Source organism: Guillardia theta, assembly GCF_000315625.1.
Source record: "Guillardia theta CCMP2712 unplaced genomic scaffold GUITHscaffold_6, whole genome shotgun sequence".
Classification (NCBI taxonomy): domain Eukaryota; class Cryptophyceae; order Pyrenomonadales; family Geminigeraceae; genus Guillardia; species Guillardia theta.
In genome coordinates this window covers 1079401-1105715 of record NW_005434668.1, presented here as the reverse complement: position 1 = coordinate 1105715, position 26315 = coordinate 1079401, and the positions used below count along the sequence as shown (strand labels likewise).

The 26315-nt window shown below is 52.6% G+C and overlaps 12 protein-coding genes across 12 annotated transcripts; 5 read left to right on the top strand and 7 right to left on the bottom strand.

Annotated features, from left to right (window-relative positions):
- Positions 1–260: 260 nt before the first annotated feature.
- On the bottom strand, positions 261–467 carry GUITHDRAFT_54801 (hypothetical protein; the record flags this gene model as incomplete). Its single annotated transcript, XM_005840413.1, has 1 exon — positions 261–467. A coding segment is annotated over one exon (207 nt), but the record flags the coding sequence as incomplete, so codon positions are not given.
- Positions 468–590: 123 nt separating this feature from the next.
- Positions 591–1769, bottom strand: GUITHDRAFT_64531 (hypothetical protein; the record flags this gene model as incomplete). The annotated part of the gene is made up of 3 exons (XM_005840412.1): positions 591–1167; positions 1463–1551; positions 1602–1769. Coding segments are annotated over 3 exons (834 nt in total), but the record flags the coding sequence as incomplete, so codon positions are not given.
- Positions 1770–2985: 1216 nt separating this feature from the next.
- GUITHDRAFT_133192 (hypothetical protein) lies at positions 2986–3533 on the bottom strand (the record flags this gene model as incomplete). The annotated part of the gene is made up of 2 exons (XM_005840411.1): positions 2986–3231; positions 3387–3533. The coding sequence occupies 2 exons, from the start codon at positions 3531–3533 to the stop codon at positions 2986–2988; spliced, it is 393 nt and encodes a 130-aa protein (XP_005840468.1).
- A 1264-nt stretch (positions 3534–4797) lies between these two features.
- Positions 4798–5918, top strand: GUITHDRAFT_92053 (hypothetical protein). Its single transcript, XM_005840410.1, has 4 exons — positions 4798–4863; positions 5201–5273; positions 5325–5413; positions 5465–5918. Exons 1-4 carry the CDS (start codon positions 4804–4806, stop codon positions 5720–5722), a joined length of 480 nt encoding a protein of 159 aa, XP_005840467.1. The 5' UTR covers positions 4798–4803; the 3' UTR covers positions 5723–5918.
- A 32-nt stretch (positions 5919–5950) lies between these two features.
- Positions 5951–9400, bottom strand: ORC1 (origin recognition complex subunit 1; the record flags this gene model as incomplete). Its single annotated transcript, XM_005840409.1, has 23 exons — positions 5951–6024; positions 6162–6207; positions 6252–6336; positions 6388–6497; positions 6581–6625; positions 6671–6721; positions 6774–6834; positions 6972–7018; positions 7132–7203; positions 7253–7299; positions 7511–7574; positions 7651–7696; positions 7747–7838; positions 7996–8076; positions 8128–8201; positions 8431–8513; positions 8559–8623; positions 8719–8753; positions 8810–8912; positions 8961–9018; positions 9067–9155; positions 9202–9301; positions 9378–9400. The coding sequence occupies 23 exons, from the start codon at positions 9398–9400 to the stop codon at positions 5951–5953; spliced, it is 1551 nt and encodes a 516-aa protein (XP_005840466.1).
- Positions 9401–9936: 536 nt separating this feature from the next.
- GUITHDRAFT_64383 (hypothetical protein) lies at positions 9937–10302 on the bottom strand (the record flags this gene model as incomplete). The annotated part of the gene is made up of 1 exon (XM_005840408.1): positions 9937–10302. A coding segment is annotated over one exon (366 nt), but the record flags the coding sequence as incomplete, so codon positions are not given.
- Positions 10303–10379: 77 nt separating this feature from the next.
- Positions 10380–13489, top strand: GUITHDRAFT_101185 (hypothetical protein; the record flags this gene model as incomplete). Its single annotated transcript, XM_005840407.1, has 10 exons — positions 10380–10417; positions 10466–10543; positions 10591–10651; positions 10706–10791; positions 10836–11039; positions 11092–11338; positions 11394–11540; positions 11587–11703; positions 11753–12039; positions 12085–13489. The coding sequence occupies 10 exons, from the start codon at positions 10380–10382 to the stop codon at positions 13487–13489; spliced, it is 2670 nt and encodes an 889-aa protein (XP_005840464.1).
- A 1101-nt stretch (positions 13490–14590) lies between these two features.
- Positions 14591–15805, top strand: GUITHDRAFT_101184 (hypothetical protein; the record flags this gene model as incomplete). The annotated part of the gene is made up of 1 exon (XM_005840406.1): positions 14591–15805. The coding sequence occupies one exon, from the start codon at positions 14591–14593 to the stop codon at positions 15803–15805; it is 1215 nt and encodes a 404-aa protein (XP_005840463.1).
- An 861-nt stretch (positions 15806–16666) lies between these two features.
- GUITHDRAFT_133187 (hypothetical protein) lies at positions 16667–18601 on the bottom strand (the record flags this gene model as incomplete). The annotated part of the gene is made up of 7 exons (XM_005840405.1): positions 16667–16730; positions 16782–17308; positions 17356–17844; positions 17934–18270; positions 18323–18469; positions 18516–18550; positions 18599–18601. 7 exons carry the CDS (start codon positions 18599–18601, stop codon positions 16667–16669), a joined length of 1602 nt encoding a protein of 533 aa, XP_005840462.1.
- A 1055-nt stretch (positions 18602–19656) lies between these two features.
- Positions 19657–21744, top strand: GUITHDRAFT_133186 (hypothetical protein; the record flags this gene model as incomplete). Its single annotated transcript, XM_005840404.1, is given in 8 exon segments — positions 19657–20046; positions 20093–20311; positions 20367–20457; positions 20509–20828; positions 20867–20978; positions 21031–21496; positions 21516–21632; positions 21675–21744. 8 exon segments carry the CDS (start codon positions 19657–19659, stop codon positions 21742–21744), a joined length of 1785 nt encoding a protein of 594 aa, XP_005840461.1.
- Positions 21745–21911: 167 nt separating this feature from the next.
- GUITHDRAFT_101181 (hypothetical protein) lies at positions 21912–22847 on the bottom strand (the record flags this gene model as incomplete). The annotated part of the gene is made up of 7 exons (XM_005840403.1): positions 21912–22035; positions 22090–22169; positions 22213–22266; positions 22318–22371; positions 22545–22641; positions 22683–22738; positions 22785–22847. 7 exons carry the CDS (start codon positions 22845–22847, stop codon positions 21912–21914), a joined length of 528 nt encoding a protein of 175 aa, XP_005840460.1.
- Positions 22848–23331: 484 nt separating this feature from the next.
- Positions 23332–26174, top strand: GUITHDRAFT_101180 (hypothetical protein; the record flags this gene model as incomplete). Its single annotated transcript, XM_005840402.1, has 20 exons — positions 23332–23747; positions 23801–23945; positions 23990–24105; positions 24154–24304; positions 24346–24421; positions 24475–24532; positions 24580–24677; positions 24730–24808; positions 24858–24912; positions 24967–25023; positions 25072–25116; positions 25168–25271; positions 25324–25370; positions 25423–25461; positions 25511–25552; positions 25647–25729; positions 25782–25872; positions 25918–25982; positions 26028–26060; positions 26103–26174. 20 exons carry the CDS (start codon positions 23332–23334, stop codon positions 26172–26174), a joined length of 1872 nt encoding a protein of 623 aa, XP_005840459.1.
- Positions 26175–26315: the final 141 nt, after the last annotated feature.

Here is a 26315-nt window from a genome sequence, read left to right as displayed (position 1 = left end):
GCGACAAGATGCTTGTCGGACAGAGAGATGTTCTTCTCCATCTGGCAGAGAATCCTGTAGCCCAGCCGGAGAGCAGGGTAGGACTCCTTCCGCAGCCCCTGATCCGACCAGTTCATGGCCTCGGGGAAGACCTGAGCTGGGTCGTAGAGCCCCCCCGCAAACATCATCTGCTCTACCAGCAGCTCGTCGGCTATGAGCTCGTCCGACAGGTCCGACGTCTCGTCTCCCTCATCCGGCCCCTTCTTGATCAGCATGACAGCCATGGCGCGCTGGAACTCGCTGAAGTTGATCGTCCCCGACCCGTCCGTGTCCATGACCGCCATCATCTCGTCCACCTCCTCCTTGGGCACCTCCAGCCCCACATGCACCAGCGCCTCCTCGAACTCCTCACGCTCCAGCTCTCCCGACCCGTCCATGTCGAACGCATTGAAGGCGCTGGAGATCATGGCAGATTGCTCGTCGGTGAGCGCCGCGATCGCTTCTTCGTACTTGAGCTGCTGGCGGTACTTGCCTGAGATTCCCTTGACAGCCTTGTTGCAGATCCAGTTGTAGCCCAGCACAACGGTGATGCGATGCTGAACTTCGATCTCGATGTCGTTGCGAAGCAGCTTGAACTCGGTGAGGATGGGAGTGACTTGGCACTCAGAGATGGTCTTTGCAAACCTCAACGCGCAGTCAGCTTGCACGATGTTGCCGCTGAGGTCCAGGCTCTGCAAGGTCGTGTTCACCTTCAGCATCTCAGTGAATTCTTCTGTCCCGTTGTCCGCTATCGAGTTGTCAGCCAGGTAGCACGCGGTCAGACACGTGTTGCTCCTCAGCATCTGCGCAAGCGCCTTCCCAGCCTCGGACCCGAACACGTTCCCTTCTAGGTTCAAGCTCGTCAGGGTGGGATGGTGGGCGAGGGCTGCAGCGAGAGCAATAGTTCCGCTGTGACCGATGGAGTTCCTGCCGAGGTCGAGGACAGTGAGCGTGCGGTTCCATCGAAGGGTTTCGGCCATCATGTGCCCTCCCTCGTCGTAGATGTAGCAGTTCTTGCACCTGAGCTCCTTGAGGAACGCGTTTCCCTTCTGCTTCGCGTAGTACTGCACCGCATCGATCTCTCTCAACCCCGCCACCTCGAGCTCGTTCAGCATGGAGTCTTTCTTCTTCCGCATGTCCTCGAATCGCCTTCTTGCCGTCTGCAATAGAGTCAGAGGAACAACAAAAGCTGGATTATGAGGACTTGATCCCGCCAGAGAAGGGAAGAGTTGCCGTTCTTTTGTACAATGATTCCGTTCATCTCTCTCAACTCCGCCAGGTACTTGTTGTACTCGCTGTTCACCGAGGAATAGTCTCTCCTCAAGTCCTGCATCTCATCCTTGGCGTCTTGCACCTGCACACCGTCTATCGTCAAGCTCTTTGACAAGAGACTTCAGACCTGTCGACCTGCTCCCAAGCAGAACGCGAGTCCGTCGCCATGCACAGGGAGCTAGCAAGCTTCTGGAAGCCTTCGTCGCCAATGGGGTTGTGACTCAGAGTCAGTCGCGTCAGCTGGGAGTTGTCAAGCAGTGCCTGCAGGCCGTCACGATCACCGCAGCTGATGCAAGAGGCTGCAAGGATACCTCTGAGATGTCAGTAGCATGTAATGGTCCCAGATCGCACAGCGAGAGGTCGAGGCTGGTGAGGACTGAGTTGAACTTGAGAGCGTCATAAACTCTGCCATCTTGTCCGAGCTCTTTGCGATTCGCGAGGGAGAGCTCTCTGTTCACAGCGCGAATGAGGAGCAACATCGATGAACAACGAATATCACGTGAGATAGGACGAGCTTGTTCTTGCCATTTCCAGCACATTCTCGTTGGTTGCCCTTCAAACAGGCGGTCAATACAGGTGGGATGATATCACTCGAGAAAGCAACCTTTGCAAAACATACGCTCTGACAAACATGTTCTTCGCATCGATAGTCCCTTCATCTTAATGTCATGACTTGAACTAGCAAAGTGAGTGCATGACCTGTCTTGATGCCGTACATCACCCTCAAGAACGCGTTGAAGTTGATCCCGTCCTCTCCCTCTGCGAACCCTGAGACGATCGCCTTGGCTGCCCTCAGCGAGATTGGCTCCCCGAATTTCCTAGAGCAGAGCTCGCTCAGCAGATACGAGAAGAGGAGGAAGCGAATTCAACTCACCCAAACAAGCTCATGATCTCCAGACTGTCGAGCTCTCCTGACCCATCAAGATCGTAGTCCACGAACTCCTGAGCATTGCGGAACAGATTAACAACCCCGCCACCATGCGAGCCAGCTTTAACGAGTCACCTTCCAGAAATCAAAGATCTCTTTCTTGGTGAAGACAGAGTACTTGTGAACGTACTGCTCCGCCTGCATGGTATCGATGAGAGGAGCGAGGAGACTCGAGTGACTTGTGCTTCTATCTCAGCTCACTGACAGCTGCATGGCTGCGTTCTTCCCCTCGAACTTTCCACGTCCCTCACCTCGTCGTCTCGCAGCCCTTGCAGACGCTGCCATTTCTTCCACTCCGCCAGGCTCTCCGGGTTGAAGGGAGCCGCCATGGCAGTTGCCGGTAGCAACTCGCAAGGGGATCATATAATTATTAACTTTTTGTATTATCATACAAATTTATGTATAAAATATGATAATTATACATAATTATTAAGAATTCCAACTTTCACCCACAAGGCTACTGAACCAGTTTGTCTCACAGTGGTCGTGCTGAGCTACTGGTGTGGTACAAGTCAAGAGCGAGTCTACTATCATGCTTTTCTCTAAGGGCGGTTGTTTCATATTCTCAACAAGCGGAAGACGATGAAGTCAACCGTTTGAGCCACTCGACGGATTTTTGCAATCGAAACCAGAGGTCGATGAACAACTCCCTCCCTCTATCGGATTTCTGATGATCCTAACTCCCTCAGTGTTCTACTGCTCGAAATTTTTCATGCTGATCTAGACCGCCGACTTCATGAATTGCGACTTTTGTGTTCTCCCCTCACTCACGGTTTCGTCCTCATCTGGCAATTGACAGCTGACCATACGCGATGCGCAGTTTTCCTCCTCGGAAGCATGGCCTCAGAAACGAATGCGATCAGAAGCCTCCGATGACTCGTCGCGCAGTCTAACCCTGAGAAGGCTGAAAGTCTAGACTGGGAGAGAGATCCTACAACAGTACCATAATCCTCGTACCAAAATATCGCATACACTTGCAAACACAAGTCTATCAGCCCGCAAATGATATCTCTCTGTCGCGTCAATCAGCATTTAACTTCTAATCAAGTTTTAATCTGGAACCGTTGTCCTGCACTCCAGAAGGCTAAGTTCGTTCTAGAACAGATCAAGAGGAGCTTGCTTTCACAATCGTGGAATGCTCGAAGATGGAGCGGAGACGGCTTTCTACCTCAGGAGAAGGAGTGAAGGTTGGGTCCCAGATCGAGTCGCAAAGAGGGCCCATGTTGCAGTTCTGGTTGTGGAGGGGAGGAAGGTTTCGAGGAGCCATCAGCTCCGTTTCTCGGAGCTCGTCCAAGTGCTGAACCAAGGCGAACATATCCAAGTGACGCTCTAGATAGTGTACCTGCTAGGATCAAGACGATCAGATTGCCTCTCTCGGACATGAAAGCATGAACAAGAAGAATCGATAGAGACTTGCTACAGTGAGGTATTCTGATTTCTATTTTACACTCACAGCGCTCAATCTAACACTTCCAATTCAAAAAACACCATCGCCATGTAGAACGATCCTATTTGGCAGAATATCATCGAACTGACATCAAGACGATTCAAGGAATGCAAAAGCAATCATCCAATACTCCATGACCAAACGCAACAATAACATTCGGAGAAATCAGTGAATGTACAGAAACATTGTGGTCACGATCTGGGAGTAGCAACAGCTCAATGAATGCAAGGAGAAGCGAAGAAGAGAGGGAGAGAAAGAGAGGGAGAGAAAGAGAGGGAGAGGAAGAGAGGGAGAGAAAGAGAGGGAGAGAAAGAGAGGGAGAGGAAGAGAGGGAGAGGGAGAGAGGGAGAGGAAGAGAGAGAGAGAAAGAGAGGGAGAGGAAGAGAGGGAGAGAAAGAGAGGGAGAGGAAGAGAGAGAGAGGGAGAGAGGGAGAGAAAGAGAGGGAGAGAAAGACAGATGTTTCTTTACTGCAATGCCGGACTGGCCATTGCGCTATAACCGGACGACTCGACGTATCCGTAAATATCCGGGAATCGATCCGACATGTATCCATATCAATATCCGTGAGAGTATCCGAAACTATCCATGAACAGTTTGCGGGGACGAGGGCTGTGATTTTAAAAATAGTTGTTTATATATATTAGTTTTAGAGAAGTTTAAAATTATGCACAAAGAGCCGCAAAAGCGCAAACAGTACAGATATTAAAACATACTTAAAAAGGGGAGAAAATTTTCGAAGATCTGTAGAATAATTCTGTTGATCTATATTGAAAAATCAATAATTTTGTTCCATTTGAAACGTTAAAAACTGTGTTATAATGGTGCATGAGTACTTTGCCTGTACATCATTCAAACATCTGTTCTTATTTTTCAAAATAAAAACAAGCATTTGGAAACTATAATGTTTTAAAAGCGCTTCTTCTTCGTCCGAGACCACCCCACTTGGTTGAATGCACACACACTTCGAGACACCCCCACCCTCTGATGCCACCGAGTACCCTATGTTTATCCCTTAAATGACCCCGTCTATTCAAGTCATGGGGACCCTCTTCATTCCATTGTACCCGTCAGCTCTACCCCTACCCCCCAGGAAGGCCATATAGAAGGTAGCGGAGACCTTAGACGCCTTCATCAGCCATGCTGCGCCGCTGCGCCACGCTGGTCGCGAGAGCGACACCTGCTAGGGGATATCACCAGGTGAGACGATGCAGAGACGAGACGAGGAAAGAGAAGAAGATCAGGCAAGAGGAGACGAGACGAGACGAGACGAGACGAGACGAGACGAGAGGCGAAGCGAACATAAGACAGAAGATGAGGGAAAGGAAAGGAGGGAGGGGAGAGGAAGGGAGGTGAAGGGAAGGGAAGTAAGAAGGTACTTGTAGATGCAAGATACGGAAGAAATGGGCTCATTGTCGTAGACAAAGAGAGATGGAGTGATCGAATACAGTAAGCATGTCGATCTTGTTGTCGATTGGAACATGGAAAACCCGATCGTGATGTAATGGCCATCTGAAGTCTGACGCTTTGTTTGCAGAAAGTGATTGATCATTACGAAAGTCCCAAGAATGTTGGTTCCTTCGACAAGGGGGACAAGGCTGTTGGAACAGGTTCAAAGTCAGCTGTCATGATAAGAGTCCAGTTGACCTTGTGGTGATCAGGCCTTGTTGGAGCGCCCGCGTGCGGTGACGTTATGAAGCTCCAGATCAAGGTCGGAGAGGACGGCAAGATTCAGGATGCAGTCTTCAAGGTGAGAGCAGAGGGGGTGGAGACAACGCTGGAGTTCTGACGATGCTCGCAGACGTTTGGATGTGGTTCTGCCATCGCCAGTAGCTCCGTAGCCACCGAGTGGGTGAAGGGGATGCACATCGACGAGGCGTCCAAGATCAAGAACACGGAGATCGCCAAGCACCTGAGCCTGCCCCCTGTGAAGCTTCACTGCTCTATGCTGGCAGAGGATGCGATCAAGGCCGCGATCAAGGACTATAAGAACAAGAGCCAGCCAGCCGCTGCTAAGGTCGAAGAGGCTCCCAAGCAAGCTGCGTCAACCTCCATGTAAAAATACCGTGTAAAGTGTCTAGTTCGTATACTCATCTCCGAGGCATGGCTGCCGTTTGAGTTGCCTCCCCTGCTTGTGGTTAGTGGCATGTCGTCAGTTTGCAGACGATTGTCTCTGCTGTCCTTTGTTTGGGCAAGCCTGTCTTGATTGCTCGCTAGGATGCTGAAGCAATGAGTGTAATAAAGGAAGAAAATCTATTTTACACGTTGACCATGTTCTGCTGTGCGATCAAAAGCCAACAAGAGCAGAGGCGATGCTGGCAAGCATGCTGTCTTGACGTAGAGCGAAGCACACATCATCCCCTGTGACAGTCTCAACACATGTGGGAGAGTAGACACTGATATCAAGATGATGATGATGATGATGATGATGATGAGAGCGGTTGAGATGGAAGTGTTGAAGATGACACTGTGGACCAACAATGCGTGAAGTATCTCACCTTGAATGTTCACCGCCACCTTGTCGGTTTGCCGCCACCAATCACCCTGTAGAGAGTGAGAGGTCGATAAGGGGAGGAGACGTGAGGAACCTGTGGAGTGAATACCCTTGTCTCCTGCAGGCGGGCACAAGCAGCTGAGAGCTGCGAGGAAGGAGGGTCTTCGAAGTTGAGCTGCCTGCCAAGAGCTTTCAGCTGCTCTTGAATGTTTGCTTGCTAGTCAAGCCACCTGTGTATTTCCACAGTTCGGTCGTGGATGTGCTCTACAGACAGGTTTGTATCGCCCGTTTCCTTCATCTTTGACCATGCGTCAGGGGCGGCAAGACGATTGTGGCTGTCCTGGAGATGGAGGAGGGAGGGAAGGAGAAGAGAGGAGGGGAACAACTGAGGAAGGGGGGAGGAGGAGGGGATATGTGATTTACAAGCTGCACAGCTGAGCAAATCACAATCTTCTCCAGCAGAGAAGACTGCAAACCAAAGTAAGAGGAGGCGACCAAACTGTCTATGCTCACCCCTTGCACGGCAGCGACGTACGGGTTGCTGAACAACTGTTTCACTGCCATCTGAAGGAGAGTCAGAGGGGAGGAAGAAGGAAGTTTGAATACAAATCAAGACCTCGATGTGCTTGAGGGAGACAAAGTCTGACTTGTCTTGCCTGGCGAGCTCGCATGCATATCTGACCTCCAGTAAATCGCAACTCCTCCTCCTCCTCCTCCTCCTCCTCCTCCTCCTCCTCCTCCTCCTCCTCCTCCTCCTCCTCCTCCTCCTCCTCCTCCTCCTCCTCCTCCTCCTCATTCCTTCCTTCCTTCCTACCGGCAGAGTTGCAGTGCCTTGCGGACATCACCCGAGACAGCAGCAACCTAATAATGCAACGTCAGCTGGCTGCTCAACTGTTCTTCCGCTCTCCTGCCGTCGCCATCCTCCCCGCACTCCCCTCCTGCCTCCCCCTCCTCCCTCCTTCATCCTTTGCCACCTTGCGAGAGCACAACTCCACAGCCTTGGCGTCGAAGGCCTCCAGATCAGCGAGACGAGACGAGATGATCTCCTGCATGAAGAAGTGAGGAGCAGGAAGAAAATCGAGCTGAGGAGGGGACCTGGAGCTGCTGATGGTTGTAAGGAGCAAAAGTGATGCGACGAAGGCCTGGCGTGACGTCATCTACAGCAAACGATCCTTGGGGATCAACCTAGACGACTGCACACTCGAGGAAGCATTCTCTCCGGCAGATCCATGGTGTTGGCAACTGACAGGTGTAGAGTGAGCAGAGAGGACCTCTCCTCCTCCTCCTCCACCACCACCACCACCACCACCTCCTCCTCCTCCTCCTCCTTTTCGTCCTCCTCCTCTTCCTCACCTCCTAAAACGATCAACCTTGCGTGCTTGCGCGTCGGCCACTCGAAGAGATTATAGAGGACAGTCTGTTCGCACATCATTGATGAAGTGAACAAGCAAGGCCAGCAGCAGCAGCAGCAGCAGCAGCAGCAGCAGCAGGACCTGCTTTCTTGTGATGAGATAATCGAGCTCATCCACGAGCAAGACGCTAAAACCGAAAGCATCAAGACGCTTTTCTCCTTCTTTTCCTCTCTTTACCAGACTGGTCGGCGCAGGCCCGAGCGAGAACCGAAATAAGAATCAAGAGAGATCGCTGCTTGAACAGGATCTGTCTTCTTCCCTGTCAACCCCTGTGAAAGAAAAGTAGAATGATCGTTATTGTCGTCATCGCATTTTTCATCATCATAATCAGCAGCAGCAGCAGCAGCAGCAGCAGCATAACTATCTCCAAGAAAATCATTTCAATCATCATTCTTTCCACAGTCTCCGATCAGTTTTTCTCCGAACCTGCAAGAGTACGGAGTACAACACGTTGGGCTTGGGGAGTCGTTGCCCGTTGATCTCGATGTAGATGAAGGGTTCAAGAGACTGGAGGAAAGGAGATCACAAGGTCGCATCAGACCATGTCGAACTGCTGACCCCCTTGTCAGATTCAGCTTTCATGTCCTTGATCACTGCATGCACACTTGCTGTCTTTCCTGTCCCTGGAACTCCTAGAAGACTCGTCATTGAAAACACAAGTATAATGCACAACAAGTCAAGCACAAGAAGGGTATCAAATTGAAATCAAGCGCTCAAGACCAACAAGCATGAGATCATTCTGGCAACTTCACCACAACATTCCCACAGTCTTCACAACAAACATCGTCTTCACAACAATCGTTCTCCAACATCGAAACCGTCGTACCCACAATCAGAGTCACCACTGTCAGTCCAGCCCACCTGATATGTATATACATCCACCCGACTTCCCTCGAGCGATCGCGTCCCGCAGAACCTCCTTGATCTCTTCGTGCTCTCCCTCTCTACGTCACACGTCAGCACTGCTCCCTCTGTCCTCCTCACTTGACCGGCAGGGCAGAGACGATGGAGTAGTCGACAACTGAAGCGCTTCATCCGCTCGGGCGAACTTGCACTGTAAAGCACAAGGACAAGTCAACTGCAGAACGAAACATGAAGAGAAGACAAGAAAACAGAAAATGAAGACAAACATCACAGGCAAAAGCTCACAGTGTCTTTCTCTTGGAGAGGAGCTGTTTCGGGTGCTGCTAACGAACCGTTACAACTACAACTCAGCATGCGCCATTATATCATCATGTACCGCATGTCTCTACTAGTGCATTGCTCATGTCATTGTTGTGGGAGAAAGCGAGCAATCTGTCTTTTGTCGACTTGTCCTTTGTAAGTGTGTTTCCTCTCCTTTTCTAACGCAACGTGTCAAAACATGCATGCGGGATGTTGTGCTCAAAAACCTTGACAAGCGAGTCCAGCACAGGCATAAACGATTTTCTCGACAAGTCGTAGTGATACCTTTGTTTCCGTCAAACAAGGTAGATCACATGCTGGATGAGACATCACCGGCAGAAAAAGTTGGTTCCATTCTCCTGCTCCGCGGCAGGAAGCTGTAGATACTCTTGATGTGTGAAGACTAGAACTTTGTTTCGGACCTGTGACAAGTTAACTGTCGCCACAAACCATCGCACGAATACTCACCGAGTTTATCTGAATCTCATCGCTGCTGTTTCCCTCAAACAACTCAAACTTTCCGTGGCATTCCAGTTTCCCGCAATGCAAGTCGGCCGGGCGGTAAAACCTGTACGAGCAGGGCAAGTCAAACAAGTGAAGGTTTGAAGGAAAGCAGACGAGGAAATAAAGTCGTACCAAGTGACCTCAATCCAAGCACTATCGTCATCCGTGTTTTCCCATATGCTGTCAATCCTTCCTACGGGCAAATCTTCCACATTCTTGACGCCCTCGCACCAGAACGTTGCTTTCTCTGCGTAGGTTCTGTCAAGAAAGAACCATGGCAACCATGCATTTCTCACCACCAACGGAGTAAAGAACTCCACCAAGCTTGAAGGACAGGTAGTGAATGTCGCTTCCTCGCCGTTGAACAACTTGACCAACCCAATCCAACTCACCTTGCATACACATCAGAACCCAGGGGATAACGAGCCTCCCATGAATATGATCCATCTCACAACAGAAAATCAACACGGCAAGTGAAAGAGAACAAGCCAGCATGAACACAATCTACAAGATCTCTCGATCTCTTCTTGTTATCAACCATCGCACAACTTCAGCAGCCTTCAGCATCGTCACTCACGACTCTCTGTCGCCGGCATGTTCGCTTTCCCGAATGGGAAGGTGGCGGCGGTGGAAAAGTGAGGGGATGAGGGGGGCTGAATGCCGGGCCCGGCTGGCCCGGCTGCCGGCCCGGCCCGGCCTTCAGTGGGGGGATGAGGGGGTTGCGGTAGGAGTTGCAATGGCAGGAGGTGAAGATGAGGAGGATGAGCAGACAGACAGAAAGAAAGAAAGATGTACAAACTGATAGACTGATAGACTGATAGACTGATAGACTGATAGACTGATAGACTGATAGACTGATAGACTGATAGACTGATAGACTGATAGACTGATAGACTGATAGACTGATAGACTGATAGACTGATAGACTGATAGACTGATAGACTGATAGACTGATAGACTGATAGACTGATAGACTGATAGACTGATAGACTGACAGACTGATAGACTGATAGACTGATAGACTGATAGACTGATAGACTGATAGACTGATAGACTGATAGACAGCAGGCCGAGATCGGAAATGAGGAGATCGGAAGGAGGAAGGAGGAAGAGAGGGGGAAGAGCATGAGCTCATAGAGAGCATGAGCAGCGAAGGATCTCTGCCTCTCCTCACCGATAAGTAAGTTCATGACGTCCCTTCATCTTTGAAGCCGACATCCTCCTGCAGAACAGCTGAAGTCTTGTTCGAGTACCGAGTCTCTGCAAGGTCGGGGAGGGTACTGCGCTCGGCGTTTGCCGTGGAGAGGTTGTTCTTTGTCGCTCCTCCTCTCAGGGTTCTGACTCATCGCACAGGGGGAAAGCAGGATGGTCGCAGGGCCCACGAATCCTCATGGAGATTCTTTCGCCCCGTCAGGTACAGCCGAAGAGTGAAGAGGTCCGACCTAGCAGCTGAAGACTCGAATCTCAGGTCACGGCGATCATCACGACCCTCTGGGCGGTCATGATCGTTGCTGCCCTCTTGACAGCTTACGAGGACAGGTGGCTCCGGCCGAGGTCTACGCAGCGATGTTTGTCGTGCCCCTTACAACATCTGCCAGGTTCTCGTTGAGTCCAAAGAGCGAGACATGTTACGAGGATTTCATGGGGAACAGCATATGCCTAGAGCTCAAGGCTCTCAACTGCACGAGTGGAAGCGAGAAGCAAAGGCAGATCGGGGGGACACTGAGGGGTGTCAAACCTCTCAACACCTTCATCATCCTCCGGGCTCAGCTAGCGACGTCGATGTTCAGCTTTCTTGACCAGTATGCCAGTGCCTCACAGGCTATTGGCTTGTTGTTGACCTGCTTGCTCCAGGTGTGACGGTGTTTTCACCAGTGCGTGTAGCCTAGAGTACTCAGTGACAACCATCGGCCGGTCGGCTGCAACGAACTCCTCATCGGAAAAGCAAGTCATGATTGCGAACATGAACATGACATCGCCCATTCTTTGTTCAACTTCTCCAGAACACTGCCAACCTCTTGATCTATTTGTGCAAGGCTCACCCTTGCTGTATGACGAGTACGACATGTACCTGTCCGACATCAGGATCAATGATCTTCCGGTAAGAAATGATGTCATCATGATTGACCAGCAGTAGTTTCTTAGAGCTGCTTCAGATTTGCGATGTGCTCGGGGAGGACGGAGACATGGAGTTGACTTTCGTGTTCCTCGGCGGATCGTTCATGTTCTTCGAGATCCTGTCAAGACACGTTCTCCTGGTCATGGCCATCGTCTGTTTCATCCTGTGGATTGTAATCCTTCGGGTACCCTCTTGGACGCAACTCAGGGACCACGCTGACTCTGCCTCAGGGGGTGATCCGGTCAAACGGCAGTGTGCTTCCAGAGCAGCGATGGATCTCCGTCGGTTTGTTCGGACTAATTCTGCTCCAAGATCCTTTCCTGCTGCTCAAACTTTATGCTGGAGGGGTACGATGGCGACCTCCTGCTCCTGGGGTGCTCACTGACCTGTTGGCAGGTGGTTGGATTTCTTTCTATATGTTGCTATTCAGCATCTCTGGGCATTTTCCTGGCATTTTGGCTGTGTATGATCCACGGGCTGCAACGGGACAGCAGCGACTACGTGGAGGAATGGGGATTCTATACCTTTAAGGTCTCGTATGGGATCGCGTTTGCCATGGCCACCATCGCCAAGTTGTACATATCGTCCTTCTACTCTCTTTCGTCCTGGCGCTGGCTGCCTGCTGTACATAACAACACTCTCCTCCCCAGCGAAAAACTTGACAAGCTCAGCGAGATGGGGAGGTGAGTTCTCTCAAGGAAGAGGGTGTGTCCTGACGGCTGTCCCAGCTACGCTGTGATCCCCTGGGCATTCCTGTGGTGGGTATGGCTGATATGGTTCCTGAACTTGATGCAGAGGACCTCAGCGAGACTGTCTGCTCTGCCCTACTTGCAGAGTCGCTTCAGGCAGCTTTCGTTCCGCTTCTTTGTCCTGCAGTCTTCCATCATGGCCCCCTACCTCTTCTTCTCCCTCGCTGCGTCCGTGCTCTGGACAGGCGCTTCCTTCCTCGTAGCTACAGTGAACTACAACGGATTTGCGACCGACTTGCTCTTCGAAGTCTACATGATCTTGGTTGCCTACATCTATCTCCCCGTCCACAAGGGCAGCGACAAGATTGGCGGGAGCCGGTGGCTGTATCACCTCATCTACGGCATCGGACGCCATGACAGTGAGATTCAGGACCAGATACACGAGTACCGTGTGGAGGAAGACGAGCAAGTGGGCAAGGGAGATAAGCGCTCGGATATCTTTTGCCTGCAGACAGCTCTGACGTCCGCCAACTTCTCTTGGCAAGCGTACATGACCAGCCCAATCTCAGTCGACGGCTCTTACGGCCTGCAGATACCGGAGGACTTCGAGCTCTGCAAGATCGTCTACAAGCCGGACGTGGACTCTCGTGCGCTGATCTGCAAGGAGATGTTCACGTCGGTGGGAGGGACGAGGAGGTTCGTCGTCGCTTTCAGAGGCAGCAACTCGCTCACCAACGCCATGACGGATCTTGACATGCGGCGGGTGCGAGTGCCGCGGGAGAGGTACACGCCGCATCGAAACCTCGGGGAGATCCTGTCAAGAGCGTTCAGAGGGCTGAAGAAGTCGATCTTACACCCTGTGCATGCTCCCTTCGACGTCCTCGAGCTCGGCGCCAACGCTATCCTTGACTTTCTCGACGGGATCAAGATCCATGCCGGTTTCTGGCAGGCGTACGAGTCGTTTGCTGAGACGCTCCGGGAGGATCTGGCGGCGGCGACCAGCGGGGAGGAGCGCGTGCATATCCTAGTGACAGGGCATAGCCTCGGAGGCGCTTTCGCTCAGCTGCTCGCCATGGACCTGCGGCTGACGCTGCCGGCCGACACTGAAGTCTCCATGTACAGCTTCGGGGCCCCGCGAGTCGGAAACCGTTCATGGGCGAAGCTGTACAACGCGCTAGTGCCGTGCTCCTTCCGGACAGTCCTGCGGAACGACATGATCTCGGCCATGCCGAGCCCTCCGTTCTATATGCATGGCGGGAGGGAGGTTGTCATTGACCCCAAGGGAAACATCAAGTGCGATCCGTCCTTTGTGGAGAAGGTGTTCCGACCCAGCAGAAACTCTCTGGTTGACCACAGGCTGGGCAACTACATCAACGCCCTCCATCGCTGCATAGAAGCGCACGATGCCATCATGGAGGTGTCTGAGGACGCGCTGAGTGTGTGAGAGTGAGAGAGAGCCTGACTGACCGTTTGTAGCATAGAAGCATGTAGCACTTCAAATAGAAGCATGTAGCACTTCAAATAGAAGCATGTAGCACTTCAAATAGAAGCATGTAGCTGTATCGTATTGAACATGCGGCGCCCACCGTTGGCTCCAGCAACTGTCCGCACAGCCTCCTGTGCGCCTCAGAGAGTTGAAGTTTTATTCTTCGGGAGATAGTTTAAGTGAAGTATCGCCGCTGTTGAGTATGAGAGGGTTTCGGTGTTGATTATGGTTTAGGGTGAAGTAGTCAAATGAGATAGGAGATTGCCCAGGCCTTTCAAGTCTTGGTCTCTGTCGTTCGCCGAAGTTGGGGCGGTCGGTGTTGGAGTCAGAATGAACCTGCTGATCGGCCCGCCCGGAAGGGCTGAAGTGAAGGAGAATAGAAAGTACGGTTGATCCACTGGCCCGTTGAGACTACAGAGGCTGGAGACCGGCGAGTAGTCTAGCACTGCTCGTCAGTGTGTTATTTGTACATACTTGATAGCCTAGTAAGTTCCGGTACGCCGGGGTCGGTCCAGGCCGGGCCCGGGCCCCGGCCGCCGGCCGGTACGGTCTGGGGCGGAGCGCATGGGTAAGAGCGGGGATGAGGGGATTGCGCTATTTCTGGCTTTTTCATGCCCAAATGGGAAAGGTGAGCAATGGAAACGCGAGGGAGCGTGGAGAGGAGAATGGATAGAAGAAGATCGAGTGATGGTAAAAGTAGTGGTAGGTTATGGTGCAGGAGCAGGAGCAGGAGCAGGAGCAGGAGCAGGAGCAGGAGGAGAAAGGATGAAGAAGATCGAAAGGAGGTGGTGTGGTGACAGCAGGACAGAAGGATGTTGGCAGGGTTAAAGTTGGAGGAGAGAGGTGCACAGCAAAACAGAGGAGAAGGAAGGAGCTATGATACATGGAAGTATACATGGCCATAGGGATGAAATTAGTGGGAAACAGGCGTGGGGTCGGGGGGAGGGGAAACGATATTTGAGTGTTTGATGATGGACTGACATGCCAATCCAGATGTACCAGTTGAGGGAGTAGGAGGAGAACAATCGCACACGTGTAGAGAGAGAGAAGACTGAAAGCATGCGATCAAGCTTCTTGAACATGTCGGTCGAAGAGATCGATCAATACTTAACCAGCGAAAGCGAGGGTAGAAGCAGCCTCCTTGGAAGGCGAGCCGAACCAGCCAGAGGGTCTCAGGAGGGGTACTCCTTCCTCTCTCGCAGGGTGGAGCCCGTGTACGTGCGAGACAATGTCCGCGCGGAAGTGAGCAACATGTGCGTCCAGTCCAACTTGTTGAGAGCTCCGGTCGAGCCCATGGCGGTGAGTATCAGCGAAGAGCGGAAGGCGCCGGAGGTTCAGCCGCAGGCAACGTCGGAGGAAGTGACGGCAGGCTATGGTGCCTTCCATGTGGGGGGAGAGGTGCATGAAGTTCTCAGTCCCAAGTACAAGAGGATCGAGAAGGTCGCTCTGACCATCGCGACGTGCTGTGCCCTAGTCTTCGTCGGGCTGCTTGCTGACGACATCCGCCAAGGCAAGACCCAGAACGTCGCTACTGCAGCTAGCCCACAGAAGCTCGCACAGATTCCCTCTTCCTGCGGAGGCTTCCTGTGCCCGTACAGCGCATCCTGCTCCAGGAGCGCAATGGAGTGCCCGGAGGGGAACCCGTTCCTGATGCCGGGGAGCGTGTACCGCAAGCTTGTGGACTGCCGTGCTGAGAGTGAGGTCTGTGACTGCGAGCATCATCCGGAGGGATCGTCCTTGTGCTCGGCTCCGAGCGCAGGTCCTGCTGAGTTCAAGCTGGAGGAGGTGAAGGCAGCGGCTGCCGCAGGTGTCCCTTGTTCTCTCTTCCTCTGCCCAAAGAGCTCGCAGTGCGTGAAATCGCCGAGCCTGTGCTCGGAAGGGTCGCCGTTTGCCGACCACTCGTCGCTCTACTGGAAGGAAGCGATGCTGGCGAAGAAGGCCATGGCAGTGCTGGAAGGGGAGGGAAAGCAGGCGGCTGCTTCTGCTCCTCGACCTGCCAAGAAACTTGAGGGCGTCGCGACAACCGTACAGGCGAAGAGGAGAGGAGGACATGTGCCCTCGGCGCAGGCGAAGATCGCAGCGCACGTGAAAGAGGCTGCGGTGAAGAGGCTTGCGAAGAAGGCGGCAGCGGGGAAGGCACGGACGAAGGGAGGAGCGGCGGCAGGGAGCGAGGGGCTGGCGTATCGGGAGGAGAAATCCCTAAGACAATCGATGCAGGAGAGCAATCAGGCGTTGGAGTCAGCACTGAAAGACCATGAGAGCTTCTCTAACTGAATAAATCGCTGAATTTGAATTTACACGCCTCTAGGCAGCTGGAGGGAGGCCAGGAGGTTTTCCTCTTCCTCCTCTCCACTTATAGCCCAGCATCCAGCATGGCCCGTACACGACTTCGGAGGTCCTCCGAGACAGCAGAGGTCTCCTTAAGCTTCGCGCTGATGTTGGCGATGAAGGAGTCCCTGTCAGTACCGTGAGAGGAGGAGGGCAAGGGTGAAGGAGCAGCAGACCTCAGCAGACCCTGCTCGTCCCTGCCAGAGTCTCTCTCGAACGCCTGGATGGGAACGGCTTCTTCCTTCCCATCCTCCTTGAGATCACCGCTGCCACTCCTGCTCCTGCTCCTGCTCCTGCTCCTGCTCCTGCTCCTGCTTCTAATGTCTCTTCTCAAAATCTTGCGTCTCAATCGATCTCTACTCCTGCTCCTGCTCCTGCTCCTCTTCAAACCCCCGCTCCTTCTTTTCCCCCTGCTCCTGCTCCTGCTCCTGCTCCTATGTTTCCTGCTCCTGCTTCTGCTCCTATGTTTCTTGCTCCTACTCCTGTGTCTTCGCCTGCTCCTGCTCCTACTGCTGCTCCTGCTTCCGCTCCTGCTCCTGCTCCTGCTCCTGCTCCTGCTCCTGCTCCTGCTGTCATCTCTGCTGCATACAGTTATGAGCTGAGCATTCGGAGGAAGTGAACCAAACCTTCTCCTCGCCTTCCTGCTGCCAGAAGATTCTCGTCCTCTGTTGAAAAACATCAGAGGAGATGGCGTGTGATAGCAAGGAGAGTGGAGAAGCAGTCAAGTCAACGACCTGCTCCGGCTCCTGCTACTCCGTTGAGCATCGTCTTTGACGCTGCTCCATCGATTGTAAGTACAGTGAAGCTTCAGAAGAGTGTGAGCAAAGAGACTCGCCTCTCGATTTCCCCCTCATCCTTGGCTTCTTCATCGCTGATCGCCCATCATCAGAACACGCAGCAGTGTAAAGTCTCACACTGACACCTTGCTCTGTTTGCATTGGTGTCTTGCCCTGTACCTTCCTCGTCCAGCTGCTTCACTTCCTCATCTCCTTCCTTGCTGCTGGACATGTCGGAATTCGGCGAGCCCGACATGAGTCCGCTGCTTCTCAGCTTCTCCTCGAACTGCTTCGCCATCATCTTCGCTTTCTGCAGCCTCAGCGCTTTCTTTTCAGCTGGCGTCAGGTTTTCCTCCTTCTTTTGCTCGCTCTGCTCATCCTCTTTTTCTCCTGCAGCCCCTTCCTTGTCCACCACAGCCGCTGATGCTGACTGACTTTCGCCACCGAAGCTCGTGATCGCTTCTACTGTCGTGATCTTATGCGGGTCCTCGTCTTGGCTGTCTTGCCTAGTCGGCTGCGAAGCTCCTTCAGTCTTGTTCTTCTCGTTCCCGTTCGTTGACGACAAGCTGCTCTCTGCCATCACGCTTGAAAGTCGATAGCGGTAGTAAGCGTTGTAAGGGTTCCAGGGTAAGAGGAAGTCGAATCGGGGGTCACCTTTCTGTTTCTCCCTCACCTACAACACCAACAGGATCAAGAAGGGAGAGGGAGATGAGGTTTCACCTTAGCCTCGAACTCGATGCCACTCTTCCTGATCCATTCTACCAGCTTCTCTATCGTCTTGTAAATCTCTTCAGGCGGCCTTGAGGGCTCGGTCGGCTTTGAGCTGCTCGCCAGATCGAGTTGACTTTGAGTTGCCGCAGCGCTGGTCGAGCTGGTATGGATGATTGTTTCCGCCGGCTTCTTGCTCGGCTCTTTCGGTTCACCCTTGGCATTCGATTCTTCCTTCTCTTCCCTCTGAGCTCCTGCACTGGAACTCTCACTAACATTCTCGGCATTGGTAACGTCCGACGACACTGACGGGAGAAGGGTCGGCAGTTCAGCCGCTTCAGGACAAACTCGGAGGTAGGAGAGAACAGCCTTGTAGTACTTTTGAAGAGGATTGTCGATCAGCAGGAATTGAAATGCGGGGCTCCCACCATGCTTCACTTTCAACATCGCCTCCATCTTTGTACCCTGCTTGAGAACGAATTTCGCCGTGTGCTCAATGACCTGACAATCATTCAGAGTCTTCCTCAGACATGTACCCAACAAGCATCACAGCCATCATGGAGCTGTGACTGAGCAGCAGGAGGATCTACCTGGTGCTGTTTGTAGGTTCGTGGAAGCATACTACCAGGAGGCAGGTCCGTCAACCAGCCAGCAGCGAACTTGGCGATCTCCTCAGGGACAGGAGTGATGACTTCGGGTTTGGGTTGAGGATCAGAGAAAGAGAAGTGAACTCTTCCGTACTCGTTGCCCTTGCTCTGCGTCCTCTCGGCATCTTGGATCGGTTCAGGCTCCTCCTTCTCGACGACTTTAGGGGTGTCAAAGATTTCACTCCCATCGCCAGGAGGGAGATCTCGATATCTTTCCTCGTCTATCATATCCTCTTCTTCAACCTCCTTTGTGGACAGTGCAGAGATCTTGCTGTTAGACCTGTTGTACAGTCATCACAAGTACACTTCCAGTCGTTAATTCCAAGTCTCACTTTGCAAATAAGTTTCGATCTTCAAGTAACAACCTAGCGTCATATCTATCGATCCAAAGGTTCTCCTCCTTGTTCTCCATCCACAACAGGAGATGCTCTTCCTTCTCGAGTCGCAAGGCTGTTTGTGGATCATCGTAGATGTCGCAACTGACTACATGTAAGTACAGAGCTCCACATATCAGTGGCTCCTGACCTGTACCCTACCACTTGCAAGTCCTCAAACCTCTCCTGTAAGGACATCAGCGACTGCAGTGATTGGAAAAGTTCAGATTTCACCATTGTGTTGATGAGTTGAGATGTCGAACTATGAGAGAACAGGGGAACAGGAGGCTTCGATCGGGATGAGCTCCATCGAGACATGCTGTCCGTCAACAAACAATCAAACAAGTCAACAAGGATCCCTTCCCCCTCAGTGAGCTACTCAACACCGTTACTTGCTCTGCTCTTGCGAGCGGTCTGAGAGATCCAGAGGTGTCCAGAAAGAACCTCCTGACCAGCTTGCAAGTTCGTGAACCAGGGACTGGACCCGCGATCAAGTTGTTTTGTCCTGCCTCGAGACATGATTGAGAAATCATCTCCTGCCTGAACACTTCTCTCCTGCATCAAATCGACCTGAGCATCTACTTCACTGCAGCATCACCCTCCTCCTCCTCCTCCTCCTCCTCCTCCTCCTCCTCCTCCTCCTGTCCGTCAAAAAAGTTCAGATAGCCAAGCATGCTTGAAGCAAGCAGAAGCCCTCATCCCCACTATGACCAGTTTAAGAGCCGGGCTACCATGCCGGGCTACCGTACCGGTTCGCCGCTGAGAGTCCGATACGGTCAGCCGCCCCGTCAAGGTACTCGGATTGACTCGCACTGCAGGCATGCCCAGTGCCGGTCTTGACTGAGCTTGGTCATGGTCACCCCGGTTGAAGGAAAAATCTTCCGGGTGACTCAGCGGCCGCTGTTGACCCGGCCCGCCGCCGCCGGCCCGCCGGTCGGGGTCAATCGATCCAGGCCGGCCTCAGAGTCTTGTAGACTTATCAGACTAGTTGCATTTGTGGTGTCTTGTTAAATATTTCATCGAGTTTTGTTGCTGTCCTTCAATCTTCCATGTTGAGTGAAATTTGGTACCTCCGATGGCGTTCCGTATGACCAAGCATCGCCCAGGCGTGGAGCTTGTGGTGGTGTCGGAGATTTAAGGAGGAGGAGGAGGAGGAGGAGGGAACAGACAGCGTCATCTTCAAGTCTCTGTCGGCCTTGACCCTCCACCAGAGATGTTGCTCACTCTGATCTGCTCTCGGCCTGCAGAGATGCTCAAAATTTGAAAAGAATTTGAAAGAGTGTGATGCAAAGATGAAGAACGGGAAGAACCTTGGAATCTTGCTCGACCAGAACAGAGCCATCAAGGGGCTCGTTCCAGGAGGAAGCGCACATGCCTGCGGCAAACTCCTGGTCGGGGATGAGCTGATCAGGGTGGATGGGAGGGGAGTAGGCGGCATGACAGTCAGCGAAGTCACGGAGCTCATTACCAAGGGGATAGAGCAAGAGCCCGTCATGAAGTCCTTCAAGCCTGTTGGCGCCATGTCTCCTTCTGTCGCCCAGCAGAGGTCCGGCAAGCCATGCGGCATCGGACTGACCATCCTTGACGACCCTCCTCATCTCGTCACTTACATCCACCCCAACGGCCCAGCTGCGCGATCTCATGCGATACGTGAAGGCGACTGCCTCGTCGCCATCGACCAGGTTTGTTGCTGATGGAGGAGAAGGAGGGTGAGCGACAGCTTGGCAGGCGTTGGTCGCAGACCTTCCGGTAAGTGAGATAGTGAAGTTCGTTGTCGGGGAGGAGGGCTCGTCGGTAGAGCTGTGGCTAGAGCGAGTCTCGTCCGGGTGCGTATCATACAAGCATCACGAGAAGGCCGAGGAGATCCGTCAAGAGCTGAAGAAACTTGAGAGCCTGCGGAAGGATGGGGTTCTGGACAGCAAGGCTTACAACTCCGGCGTTGAACGGGTAAGTGACCACAATCAGTAGAGGCATGGAGACTGAGGCTGTCAAGTGCTGGAAGGGCTGCTACTCAGTGAGGATAGTGAGAGGGATGGAGTATAGCGGCAGCATGGAGCTCCCGCCGGACCAGCAGTCGTCAGCGATCAGTGAAGGTTGTGCCTGACTCGCTGATAGAAATCCTCGCAGCTGATTGTTGGTACCAGTCGTCCTCGAGTTCTACAGGAAGTCGAGCGACCGAGAGATCTCCGTCGTTCTTCCTCGTCCTGTCCGCGAGCAAAGTCCTGCCGAGGATGCTGCATCGGAAGGATCGGACCGACCGGCTGCAGCTTCAGCGAGGGAGGGGAAGCTGAGCAGGGAGAACAGCCAAGGGGAGGAGCAGGACGAGTCACACGAATCGTCAAGGAACGGACAGGACTGGAGAGAGGAGGAGAGGAACAACCGAATGATTTCGCAGTTCTCCAAGGAGGTGGAAGTAGTTGCCTTCGTCAACTCCGGCAAGCAGCTGGGATTGGTGTTCGATCAGGTAAACGAAGATTGCTATGTGAACATGAAGATTCTCAGCTTGCCCAGGGCTCGAAGTCAAAGAAGATTACCATCAAGGCCTTCGATTCGGAGGGAACAGCTTCTCGAGCCTCCTGCATTCACGTCGGCGATGAGCTCATGGCGGTCGACGGTTCGAGAACTTAGAACTTGTTGACTCGTCAGATAGTGACGGGTTCGCACAGGAGCTAACATCCAGCAGGAAGACCTGGAAGTTGTTTGCTCAAAGATCTTACAGCCGACAAGCAAGCATGTCGAACTTGTTCTGGCTCGTCCTGTCCGTCAGAATCTCCTCTATCGCTACGCTGTGCTCCTCCCTCGTCCCAGTCAAACAGCAGACATGCCGTGCTCCTGCGCTTTCTGCGAGCAGTTCCGTGGGGACTTGAATGTGCCTGAGGACACAAAGAACAAGCAGGTCGACTTGGAGCCGGCCGCAAAGTCCAAGGAGGACAAGGAGCAGAAGCGGCAAGAGCCTTCGGTAAGTTCTGAACTTGTCCTGGGGTGTGAGGTGAGGAAGCGACAGATCGGAGACTTGATGCTCGGGGGACTTATCTCCCTCTTCTCCCCGAGCAAACCCTCGAGAGCGTCCCATGCCAGCAGCTCGGCAGAGGCTGAGAAGAAGTTGGAGAGCTCCTCCCAACTCTCGCCCAGGTGCTGACCGTGCTTGCAGGAGAATCGCGGCCTTGGAAGCCGCAGAGAAACTTCCCCAGCTGCTGGCCAGGAAGGATGTTTGTCTCGGCTGTTTGTTCTTCTCTGATGACACTGACACCTACTTGTTCGACTCAAGGTGATGTCAGAGTCCAGCTGTTGTCCGACTGACTATCAGCAGGTGGAGGACAGTCATCGATGAAGACGACAAGTCCGATTCTCAGTGGCTTTTCGAGTCAGAGGACTCGTGACAATGAAGTTGGTTCAAGAGAGAGAGAGAGAGAGAGAGAGAGAGAGAGAGAGAGAGAGAGAGAGAGGGAGAGGGAGGGAGGGAGGGGGAGAGGGAGGGAGGGAGGGGGAGAGACGACTCGTGCTCAGGAAAGGTTTCTGCACATTGAGAGAAGAGGAGGAGAAAGTCCTATCCTAGCGGAGTATCTGGTCGTGGTGGTGGAGGGGGAATGTCGCTGAAGACTGAGTCATTGCGGTCTCTCAAAGATGAAAGAGGAATTCTCCGCTTGAAGACGATTTCTCTATCAGAGGTGCTGGACATCAATGTCAGTCACGAGAAAGGAACTAATCAGCATGATTGCATTCACCGTGTCTCTCTTGCCTTGTTGTCCACCCCTGTCTTGATTCCTGCTGGTCCAGAAGAACTCACACTGTATGAATCAACCGCCTGCAATAATTCAGACAATCCCTTAAGTTTGATAACATTCAACCTTGAAAGTGAAGATCTCATGGCTCTGATATTTCATGTTTGAGTTGTTTTCTTTCTGGCAAAGCCTTCATTCCCAGCGAGTTGATCATAGAACATTCAGATCAACCTCATCTATGTTGGGTGTGGCAAAGATGTTGGCAGTAGAGAAGATGTCATTTTCCTGAACAGCATTGTCAATCATGTTTCCCCTGACAACGAAAACATGCCTGCAACAGTATCCGAGTTCTTCGAAGCAAGATCGTTTTCTCTCCTCGCCTCAACCAAGTGCCATTTCTTGAATGATCCTGTTACAGATACTTTCATGCAGCTCATTGATTTGCGCACCATTCATACCTGTAACACAAAGCCACTCTTCTCATTCATGTCAAAATATGACGCCCATGAAACTGTGAGATGTTGTTTCGAGATCGATCGATCTCTGATCTGTAAACTGCATCCATGTGATTCCTTGACATGTGAATCTGACTGTACCTGTTGCATCGATCTCTTCCAAAGGTGAATGGAAAGTTGTCGTTCAACCTGATAGCCTGTTTCACTTGGTCAGCTCATTGTGTACAACATCGCCAGTGCAACCTTGTTGTCCCCGCTGCCTTGAAGGAGACAAAATCTCTCCTTCTCGTTCCCCATCCCCTCCATCATCTACAGCCTTGCAAGTGCAATGACAACACCTGCGGGTAATGGAAAATCAGATGCTTCTAAGACGTCACTAAAAAAACCCTCTCTCGTACTCCTCCTCCTCCTTCCCATCCTCCTCCTCCTTCCCATTCTCCTCCTCCTTCCCAATCTCCTCCTCCTGCCCCTCCTCTTAATCTGGTCCAGATGAAAATTTATGAATTCATCTGTAACTGTGTACTTCTCATACTGGATCTTGTTTCGATATAAACTCTGAATCTCATTCCAATCTGTCAGGATTATCAGAGAATAGCAGTATAGCAGGCACTGCTTGTGAGGCTTGTTCCTCCCCTCCCTCCCCCTGCAAGCTTTCAGCATGAATCCTCTCCTCGCTCCATCCCTTCTACCTTGTCTTCCCCTCCCAATCTCTACACGCCTATTTAAACATGACGTTTGCTCCTAAAAAAAAAAGTCAAAGACAAAAAAGCAGTCAACGACGCCATGATCCATGGTGCTTGCATTGCCTTTCGCCGTTTGTCGTTCCCCTAGCAAGCCTCCTCCCCCTCCTCCCCGCACCTCACGGCCGCACATCCGTCCGCTCCTCTTGCTCCTCCTGGGGCTCCTTGCTGTGGTCCACGTAGAGACCTTTGCCGACCTCTCGCAAGTCGATCGATCGCTCAGCCAGTTCGATCGGATCCTGCAGGCCAAGGATGGCAGTGAAGGAGACAGGTTCGGTAGGAGCGTAGCCCTCACGGCAGACCTTGCCTTCATCGGAGCAGATTATGCTCCATGCTCCATGCCACTGGTGGCGGGAGACTGCAACGTTTCAGGACGAGGATCGGGAGCTGTGTATATCTTTGCAAGAGATTATGTGGACGAGTTAGTGGGAGGATACAACGAGACGGGATACCGAGACGGCAGCAGGTGGGCATGGCAGGCGCTCTTGGTCTTGCTCGTCTCACCTCCGGTCCATGTAGGTGGTGGGGTCAGAGAAATCAAATCTTTCCTCCGGACAGAGAGGCGGGTCAGAGGTTTGGCTCAGCTGTTTCCGTGGATGACATGATGAACGTCGTCCTGGTCGGGGCCCCTCTCAAGACAGCTGGCAACGCCTCGGAGTCGGGGGTACGTATACTCAACCTTGTGAGCGCTGTTGACATCATTGCTAGATGGCGTTTGTGTATCAGAAGAACATTGGAGGGGAGGATAACTGGGGTCTTGTCAGTTCTTTCAGTTTAGAGAACACATCGTACACTGTTGAAGGATATGAACACTTTGGGACAAGGTCAGTTGCATTTTTGTTGTTAACCCTTGATGCTGCCATGACAACCAGCGTCGCGATCTCGGGGCGTTACCTCGTGATCGGCTGTCCCCAATGCAACGGAAGAAACGCTCGAGAGTGGTCAGCGGGAATGGCCTTCCTCTTCCGCTGCTCCAGCGTCAATCCTTCCACACACCAGTGTGCAGGATGGGAACTGCTAAAGGTCGATCGCCCTCGCAGGCTACACAGCTGAACCTGCATCAGGAACTTGTGCCTGAGCCGGAAGGAGCCGCAGCTCCGTCGTGGTGCGCCTCCCCTCTGTCAACGACGGGGAAGGCAGGTATTCTGATGTGTGGGGTTGAGGTTGCAGCTGGGGTAACGCTGTAGATGCAGGGGACTGGACGTGCCACAGGGACATGGACAACTTCGGCAACTCTGTGTCGATACTCGGGTCAATTTGAGCGTTAAGAAACTTGGCTGCTCTGATTGAGGTCGCAGTTGCTGCAATGACTTAGGGGAGCTCGCCTGGTCGGATGGTCTCAGTGGACGCGCTGATCCTGTCACTGGGTATGCCTGGTGCAACCTCAAGGATCCTTGTGAGAGCTGGAGGGTTTGGCCGCGTCCTCCTCACCCTTCCGCACTGTCCAGGCTCCCATGCAGTTGTCGCTGTTGGAGCGTACATGGACTCGACCGCTGGTATCTTAGGAGAAGGTTACGACCGGCACAGGTTATCTACCTTGACACAGTTAGTTATCAGCTCAATGGTTGGCTTGTAGGCATGGCAGCGTGTACCTGTACAGCAACAGGGCTGGTGATGATTCTTTCCCTCAGGTCTCAGTCATGGATGCGAAACATTCTCAATGTGCTTGACCTTCTCATGTCTAGACCAAGAACTTGTCCTCCTCTGGCAGGAATGAAAGTGACTACGTCGGACAGTCCCAGGTGCGCGTATCGTCAGCAGCTGTGGGGTGATGGCTGACGATTGTGCAGAAAGTTTCGGCCATGGATGAGATCGAGGACACAATGTTTGGACGAGTAAGAAAACTACAGTCCCCACTCTTTTGTTCTGACCAGAAGCAACACCAGCATGTGTTCCTCGGCCCTTGCTACAATCGTTCAGGGGATCTCAGCGTTTGCCTAACAGTTTCTCGCTCCTCCTGCATCGATCGCAAGTGTTACACTCCTTTGAGGTCCCTCCGATCTTGCAGGATGTTTGCAAAGAATTTGATGATTGTCGTGCAGCCCAGCAACAGGGATCTCGATATGTTATTGCGATTATTCGGAGCACGGTATGCGACAAACAGCACTGAACCTTGCTGTCATGGTAAAGATACCTTCCAGGGTGGAGTGATGAGATTTATCTATTCGAGAGATACCAAGGTTTCGAAACATGATTCGCCCCCTTAGCGTGAAGTTTTTGCAATGGCAGGAGGGTTTGACTCATGGGGCCTTCAAGACAAATACTGCGACGGTATGTCTGTGCTCGGGGGGGGGGGAAGGGGGGGTGGGGTCCAGCAAGGTGAAGGGGAAGGGACTGGCGTCATCCTGACAGCAGTCTGCTGCAGTGTTTATCTCCTGTCCTCTCTCTCCAAACTGCACAGAGCTTTATGCCACTGCAAACTTAAGGGCCAAGTACGAGGTCTTACAGGTCAGACTGTCAATATTCCTTTCCTTACTCTACTTATCGACTTTCTTCTCAGACTCATCTCGGCCCTGGCCTTTCCTCCTCCGAAACTCCGGCCAATCCCAACGGCGATCAAACAAGGACAGACTACGCTTGTCCGGGAGCCGGTTGCCGAGCAAGACTTGCTCGTGATGTGAGATAAAATCTTCCAGATGCCAACGGAGCGATCAAAGCTGGTCCTTGCCTAGAGGTTCAGTGTGTTCCGCGTGCCATGCAGGTGCAGCAGGAGCAGGAAGAATTTGCTCTGACAAGCTGCCAACAGATGAGAGATGCTTTCTTCGGAAGTCCTGTCCACGTGAGTCTTGCCGTCCTGTAATGCTCTAACTTGCCCATCAAGGTTCTAGGAAGCAAAGCCTTGATTGGATCGCATGCCTGGCAGAACCGAGGAGCCGCCTTCATTGTTGTGTAGTGATAGTGCGGCAGCACGTCTGACATGATGATCAGATGAGGAGAGAGCTAGTGAGCGAGCAAGTCGTCTTCGACTTCGCCTGGACCCCATGGACATGCGACACCACTCAGCTTTGAAACTTCTGACACAAAATACAGATGT